Source organism: Galeopterus variegatus, unplaced genomic scaffold (assembly GCF_000696425.1).
Source record: "Galeopterus variegatus unplaced genomic scaffold, G_variegatus-3.0.2 Scaffold10205, whole genome shotgun sequence".
NCBI classification, from domain to species: domain Eukaryota; kingdom Metazoa; phylum Chordata; class Mammalia; order Dermoptera; family Cynocephalidae; genus Galeopterus; species Galeopterus variegatus.
The window spans coordinates 43214-51735 of NW_007736316.1; the positions used below are offsets into that span (position 1 = coordinate 43214).

At 36.4% G+C, this 8522-nt stretch overlaps 1 protein-coding gene and 1 long non-coding RNA gene across 2 annotated transcripts in view; both read left to right on the forward strand.

The window, feature by feature from the left end:
- LOC103609858 (zinc finger protein 420-like) overlaps positions 1–6071 on the forward strand; it is a 24965-nt gene extending 18894 nt beyond the window's left edge. The window contains exons 5-6 of the mRNA XM_008594131.1: positions 1441–2043; positions 2503–6071. Coding sequence (XP_008592353.1) covers positions 1441–2043; positions 2503–4640 — 2741 coding nt within the window. The 3' untranslated portion in view covers positions 4641–6071. The remainder of the gene's footprint in view (positions 1–1440; positions 2044–2502) is intronic.
- Positions 6072–6779: 708 nt separating this feature from the next.
- Positions 6780–8068, forward strand: LOC103609860. The gene is made up of 2 exons (XR_552169.1): positions 6780–7089; positions 7237–8068. It is a non-coding gene; the product is annotated as an uncharacterized LOC103609860 (long non-coding RNA).
- Positions 8069–8522: the final 454 nt, after the last annotated feature.

Here is an 8522-nt window from a genome sequence, read left to right on the forward strand (position 1 = left end):
TTTTTTTTTTTTTTTTTTTTTAAAAGATGACCGGTAAGGGGATCTCAACCCTTGGCTTGGTGTTGTCAGCACCACGCTCAGCCAGTGAGCGGGAACCGGTCTGTATGTGGGATCCGAACCCTCGGGTGGGAGCGCCACCGCGCTTCCCAAGCGGCGCACCCATCCAGTGCGCCACCGGGCCGGCCCACTCCCTAAATTTTTGACTAAGATGGTTTGCAGCTGTGAGGAGTACCTACACAAGATACCAGTAATCAACCTTTTTAAGGAAAATCTGCTGGAATTTAAATTTATAAACCAGTTAGGTTACGTAGATTAATCACATCAGAAAAGTATTCTTTGCTCTGTGGAAAGGTTTTCTTTTTTTTTCTTTTTTTTCTTTTTATTTATTTATTTTTTTTAAAAGATGACCGGTAAGGGGATCTCAACCCTTGGCTTGGTGTTGTCAGCACCACGCTCAGCCAGTGAGCAAACCGGCCATCCCTATATAGGATCCGAACCTGCGGCCTTGGTGTTATCAGCACCGCACTCTACCGAGTGAGCCACGGGCCGGCCCTACAGGAGACTATTTTTTATGAGAGTATAGCCATCCAAAACTCCAGTGCATAATACTAAAGACTTCATAAACAGTGAATTATCAAATGGGAGTGTGTGTTCCAGAGCTTTGGAAGATACTACAGGTTGATTTTATAAGGAGTCAAAAACACCTTTTTCAAAGGTGGTGGGCACAGCCTTGGTTGCAGAACCAAATAGTTTACACCAGCTGGGTGTCTGTAGGGGTGGACTGAAATTTCCTGGATAGTAATGGTTTTTTGAAGCACAGGAAGTCAGGTTAAAGGAGTAATTTGTGGGAGGCTCTGTTTAGGGTGGGGAAAAGATTTTATTATTTGAAAAACTTCCACATGCCTATTGCCATTTTCCAGGGAAGAGTAAAAGGTATAGAAACATTAATGCAAAATTCTTAACCTGTCATTTTCCTCCATATGTAATTAAAAATTGGATCATTCTGCACCTGAAAGTAGACAGTGAAGGAAAACCTAGTCATATTGAAAACAGAAGAATGAGAAAAAGAGCAGCAGGAGATAACCACTTTTGTTGTAAAAACTAAACAAATGGAAGGTGATAAGCAATTATCTGACATCTCCAATTAGTAAAAAGGTCAAAATTATCAATATTTCATCATGATTCAGAAACAAAAAAAGTGAATAAAGAAGTAAAGAACAATATGATGTAATGTTAGGAAATATATTAATACAACATAACATTATGTGAGTATGAAGAAAACACATATACACCTGAAACCAATACACATTATTGATTTTTATAAAATCTTTTATTATTAGGGTTGAGAGAAACTCCTCTACCTTTACATGAGCATGCAAAAAAAAATATGCTTATGTGTGGTTCATGGACATGTTTTTTTTTTTTTTTTTGTCATTTCAGATGTCCAGATAGTCAATGACCTCACTGAGAGGAGCCAAGAAAGTCATGGTAGATACTTGTGGCAAGGTGTAATCATCAATGGCAACAGATCAACTGAGAGAGTGGAGTTAGAAAAATCATTTAATTTGAGTTCAATGCATATTTTAAATCTTGTTATAAATAATGGAAACTATTCAGGAGTGGGGCATGAAGAGTTTAACATATGTCTGAAAGCACTTCTTCCACAGACTGATTCCATGCATGCTGAAGAGGAACCTGATGAGCATAATGTATCTGAGAAATCACTGAGTCATCATGAGCATCTTAGTCAGTATCCTAAGATTCCAACTGGGCAATCTTTTGAATATAGTGGAAAAGGACAATCCTCCAACACAGTGCCAATAATATTTGCATGTAAGAAAATTCATATGGGTGAGACTACATATAAACATAGCCAAAATGGAAAAGCCTGTAATAATTCAGCTGTCATTGCCCAACAGATAACTCAGGTAGGGAAGAAAACTTTTCAATGTCATGTATGTGGGAAAATATTCTGTAAAAAGGGTAAACTTACTCAACATCAGATTATACACACAGGAGACAAACATAAAAACAGTGAATGTCAGAAATCCTTTATTAAGCAATCATACCTTATCTCATATCAGGGAACATCTACAGGGAAGAAGCTTTATCCATGTAATGAACAAGAGAAAATTTTCTATCAGAAGTCAGACCTTACAGTGCATCACAGAAATCACACAGGGGAAATATCCTATGGATTTAATAAGGGTGGCAAAAACTTACATGAGAATTCACTTCACAGCTCTCATCAGGCAGTTCACACAAGTGGAAAATGTAATGTATGTAGAAAATCTTACTACAATAAGTCTGCCGTTACTGTATATCAGGGAATTCACATTAGTGAGAATCCATTTGAATGTGAAGAAAGTCAGATTTTCTCCAGTAAGTCAAAACTCAAGAAACATGAGAGAATTCACATTGGTGAGAAACCCTTTGACTGTAACACATGTGGAAAAAACTTTCACCAGAATTCAAACTTCAGCAAGCATAAGAGAATTAACAAGGAATGTGGAAAAGGTTTTAGCCAAAATTCAAACCTGAAGACACATCAGAGAATTCACACAGGTGACTATCGATATGAATATAAAGAATGTGGGAAAGCTTTTACCCAAAAGTTGATCTTCAGCATGCATCAGAGAATTCACACAGGTGAGAAACCATATGAATGTAAAGAATGTGGAAAAGCTTTTAATCAGAAGTCAATCCTCAGTATGCATCAGAGAATTCACACAGGTGAGAAACCATATAAATGCGAAGGATGTGGAAAAGCTTTTAAGCGAAAGTCGCACCTCAGCATGCATCAGAGAATTCACACAGGTGAGAAACCATATGAATGTAAAGAATGTGGACGCACTTTTAACCAAAAGTCCACCCTCAATATGCATCAGAGAATTCACACAGGTGAGAAACCGTATGAATGTAAAGAATGTGGGAAAGCATTTAACCAAAAATCAGCCCTCAACAGGCATCAGAGGATTCACAAAAGTGAGATAACGTATGAATGTAAGGAAAATTCAAAAGCTTTTAACCAGATGTCAGCCTTCAGCACGCATCTGAGTACTCAAACAGAGAAAACACCTTATGAATGTAAAGAATGTGGAAAAGCTTTTAACAAAAAGCCAGTTCTCAGCATGCATGAGAGAATTCACACAGGTGAGAAACCTTATGAATGTAAAGAATGTGGAAAAACTTTTAAGCGAAAGTCGCACCTCACCATGCATCAGAGAATTCACACAGGTGAGAAACCATATGAATGTAAAGAATGTGGGAAAGCTTTTAACCAAAATTCAATCCTCACTATGCATCAGAGAATTCACACAGGTGAGAAACCATATGAATGTAAGGAATGTGGAAAAGCTTTTAACCAAAAGTCAAACCTCAGAATGCATCAGAGAATCCACATATATGAGAAACCATATGAATGTAAAGAATGTGGAAAAGCTTTTAAGTTAAAGTCACACCACAGCATTCATCAGAGAATTCACACAGGTGAGAAACCATATGAATGTAAAGAATGTGGAAAAGCTTTTAACCAAAAGTCACACCTCATCATGCATCAGAGCATGCACACATGTGGGAAACCATATGAATGTGAAGAATGTGGAAAATCTTTTAAGTTGAAGTCATATCTCAGCATGCATCAGAGATTTCACACATGTGAGAAGCCATATGAATGTAAAGAATGTGGAAAAGCTTTTAAGTTAAAGTCACACCTCAGGGTGCACGAGAGAATTCACTCAGGTGAGAAACCATATGATTGTAAAAAATGTGGGAAAGCTTTTAGCCGAAAGTCAGCCCTCAACAGGCATCAGATAATTCACAAAAGTGACACAGCATATGAATGTAAGGAAAGTTCTGAAGCATTTAATGAAATGTCAGCCTTCAGCATGCATCAGAGAACTCACCCAGGTGAGAAGCCCTACAGACATAATGGATGTGGAAAAACATTTAACAAGTCATCCTTCAGGATGCATCAGAGTACTCCGACAGGGAAAACACTTTATGAATGTAAAGAGTGTGGAAAAGCTTTTAACCAAAAGTCGATTTTCAGCATGCATGAGAGAATTCACACAGGTGAGAAACCATATGAATGTAAAGAATGTGGAAAAGCTTTTAAGCAAAAGTCACACCTCAGCATGCATGAGAGAATTCACACAGGTGAGAAACCATATGAATGTAAAGAATGTGGAAAAGCTTTTAAGCAAAAGTCACACCTCAGCATGCATGAGAGAATTCACACAGGTGAGAAACCATATGAATGTAAAGAATGTGGAAAAGCTTTTAAGCAAAAGTCACACCTCAGCATGCATGAGAGAATTCACACAGGTGAGAAACCATATGAATGTAACGAATGTGGAAAAGCTTTTAAGCAAAAGTCACACCTCAGCATGCATCAGAGAATTCACACAGGAGAGAAACCATATGAATGTAAAGAATGTGGAAAAGCTTTTAAGCAAAAGTCACACCTCAGCATGCATCAGAGAATTCACACAGGAGAGAAACCATATGAATGTAAAGAATGTGGAAAAGCTTTTAACCAAAAGTCAATCCTTAGCAGGCATCAGAGAATTCACACAGGTAGAAGCCATGTGAATATAATGAATGTGGGGAAAAAGTTTTTTTGCAAAGTCACAGTTTAGAAGTCTTCAGGATACTCACACAATAAAAAACTACTTATGAATGTGACATTACAAGCCTTTTATTGGAAATCCCCCTAACAGACAGAATAGAATTCACACAAAGGTAAATCTCACTGAATGTAATTTGTATGGGATAAGATTTTGCCAGAAGTCATACCTCAAGACATCAGAGAACTTATATCAAAAAGAAGACCTATAAATATACAGTTGTCCTCAAGTGCTGAAGCTTGTCTTGAGGATCCCCTATTGACATAAAAATTTGCTGATGCTCAATTCCATTCTACAAATGGTGTAGCGTTTGTGTATTACCAATTCACTTCCTGCCGTGTACTTTACATCTTGTGTAGATTACTTATAATGCTGGAAAAAACATGAATACTATGTAAATAGTTGTTATACTGTGTTGATTTTCAGTTGTAGAATTGTTTCATTTATCATTTTTATTTATTTTTGAGGATTTTTGATAAGATGATGCTTGAATCACCAGATGTGTAACCCTCAGATATGGAAGTAGGAGTGTAATGAGTGTGAAAACATCTTTTCTCAGAAGTCTGAAGAATGGCTATGGTTAGTGCATTGTTGCTTATAACGTTGTGCTGATAACACAAATGATCTCCATACCAGCCATGCAGCAAAAGATAGATAGATAAAAATTAAGAAGTATTCACATTATAGTAGGTATTACAGGATTTAAAGGGGAGAAATTCTGTATGGATTAGACTGACTATATATTTTTAAAATCAAACCACTCTTTTCTCCTGTATGCAAAGCCTGCAATCTGAGCATTTCATGATTGGATGGCTGACCATATCATTTAACTCTGTTAGGGAGAACGTAGATATAAGTGAGGAAAATTACTTCCAGTTCAGGCACCAAAATAAAAAAAAAAATTTTCATGCAGTTGTTCCTGATTTTTCATGTTCTCTGGGACTGAATGAAGATGACTTTGGGTGGAGTTGGGGGCCACAGGTCGGAGAAATCCACCCTAATTTAAAATGGAAGGAATTAAAGAAACCAGAGATAGTCTCACCACTATCCCCAAACCTCCACTTATCTATTACATAAGAAATTATTTCCTTGTTGAGCCATTTTATGTGTGCTCTCTTTGCATTACAGCACAACCAGCCCACTCCAGCTAAATGATTTTATAAATGTTGAGAGAAGTTACCAATCCTTGAATATGGGAAGAGAATCCTGTGTTGTCACCTTTTATATGCAAATCGGTTTATGGGAAAATCAAATGTAAGGGGAGAAACTGTAATAAATGTGGGATATCTTATTGAGACATCTCATTGAACAGTGAAAATAAAGTTAAATATCTTTCTAAATCTCTTTAATGTGTCAAAGCTTTTAAGAAAACTAAACACTTTTTATGTCCGAATTTGAAATGAAAAGTATGTATGTAATAAATGTAAATTTTTAAATGGAAATTATAAATGGAGTAGTACAAATACTTTTAACATTTTGAGTGTTACCAGTATTTAAATATGACTGGTGACACTGTCTGCCAGGGGACATTTGTCTTTGTCTGAAGACATTTTTGGTTGTCATAACTGAAGGTAGGGAGATGCCACTCCATTGAGTGGAAAGAAGACACAAATGTTGGTAACATAAAATGCACACAGGCCACTTCACATGCAAAATTTATGCATTAAAATGTTCTTTATTAAAAATTCTTCTTTACAGAAAATAGCATAACTGTGGATAGGAAGTATGTACACTTAGTGTGATAAACAATTGGTTTGACTTACTTTGGGATTTTTGACATTAACTGCCACTCTAACTTCTGTATATTTTAGAATATATATTAAGTGTAATGTACTGGACTGCATAGATTTTTTTTCCTACTCTCCTATTTTAGGTAAATTTGTATGACCAGTATTACAAAACTATGTGAGGATAAATTTTTCTAAAGTTTGAAGCTAATGCAGAGCGAGTCTATGGGTAGAATAGAAACATTTTTGTGTGACTGCACAAATTCACAGGCTCATAATTGTAAACAACTTGTTTGAACTTAAAGAGCTGTAAACAATGGTTTTATTTTATTCAGTGAAAAGCAGTGTCTGGAAGGAATACTTGTTTTTTATACCAATTTCTCATGTTTTCAAATGGCATTTCATACCAAATCATAGGTATGAGTGTGTACCATGTGCCCGATAGCTAAGATATCTTTTGTGTTTCTATTTGCAGTGATGGAGTTCTATCTTGTAACTTACCTCTAAGAGGTAAATCCTGGCTCCACTTATGTATTGCTTTGTGCATGGGTCTGCTTGTGTATAGGTCTCCAGACCTAGAGCTGGCCCCAGACCCTGTTTTCTCCTAAGGAGACTTCTCAAGTCTGTGGTGACTTCCTGTCTGCCTTCAGAGCCTTTGGGGGTGTGGGAGACGCAAGCCCCAAACAAGGGTAAGAGCAAGTGAGACAAAATGGTGTCCAGCATAGAAACTGAGGGTTGTGCTTGGAGGCAGGGGCTCTGGGATCCTTTGGGGCAGGGAGGTCATTTCCATCTGCCCCAATTCTGTCCCCAAATCTCTGGTAACAGTGGGAAGAGAGTACAGCAACCATCATTTGTTTCTCATTTTTCACTCTGATTTTTAGGTTGTGCTTGGAGGCAGGGGCTCTGGGATCCTTTGGGGCAGGGAGGTCATTTCCATCTGCCACAATTCTGTCCCCAAATCTCTGGTAACAGTGGGAAGAGAGTACAGCAACCATCATTTGTTTCTCATTTTTCACTCTGATTTTTATCTTTTTTTCTGTTTTAGGTGGTTTGATTTTCCACCTTTGTCTAGGTTTTTAATTGGAAGGTTAGGTTATTGGTTTCAGATCTTTCCTTTCTAAAATATATACATTTAAAAATATAAATTTTTAAGCCCTTTTTTTACTTTTGATGTATTGTTATTTTCAATCTGAAAATGTTTCAAATTTTAGTGTCATTTTTATGGCTCACTGGCAGTTTGGGAGTTTGTTTTTAACTTCCATGTAATTGTGAGCTACTGTAATATTCAGTTAATAATTTTCTGTTTAAATCTATTTTGGTCAGAGAACATACATTGTATGATTTCAGTTCTCAAATTCATTGAAGATATTTTATGGTCTCGCAAATGGCCTTTTCTGGAGTATGTTCCAAGGGCTTGAATAGATTGGGTATTCTGTTGTTGGGCATTGTGTCTATATATACAGATCTGTAAATTCAAGTTGTTTTATAATGTCCAAGACTTCTATACAATTGTCAGTCTTTTGGTAGTTCTATCGATTATCAAAAGTTGCATTTGATGTATCTGAATATTTACATATGACGGTCTGTTTCACCCTTAATTTCTTCTCTATTTTTATTTGATGTTGGAGTTGTTTGCTGCATGTATACCTGTAATTGGTACAGTGTCCCCCTGGCTGACATTTTTGCAATAAATGACACTCTTTATTCCTAGTATCAGTTTTGTTTCTTTGGTGTTAATATTGTCATCCAGTGTATCTGTGTTATGGTTATGTTTACATTGTATATCTTTCCCTGCCCATAACTTTCAAACTGTTCATATCTTTGAATTTAATGTGTTTCCTCTTGTGCTCAATATGTAGTTTCTTCCTCTTTTTTAAAATACTATTGTACAAGACTTTTAAATTTATTTTGTTTTACTTGACAGATTATAATGGTATATGCTTATGACGTACAATTTGAAGTTTCAGCACACGTATACATTGTGAAATGATTAAATCAGGCTAATTCACATATTCATTATCTGACACATTTCTTTGCGGTGAGAACATTTAAAATCCATTCTGTTAGCATCTTTGAAATATACATTACTATTAACTATATTCACCATGCTGTGCAATAGATCACCAGAAATTATTCCTCCTGCTGAATTGAAACTTCGTATTCTTGG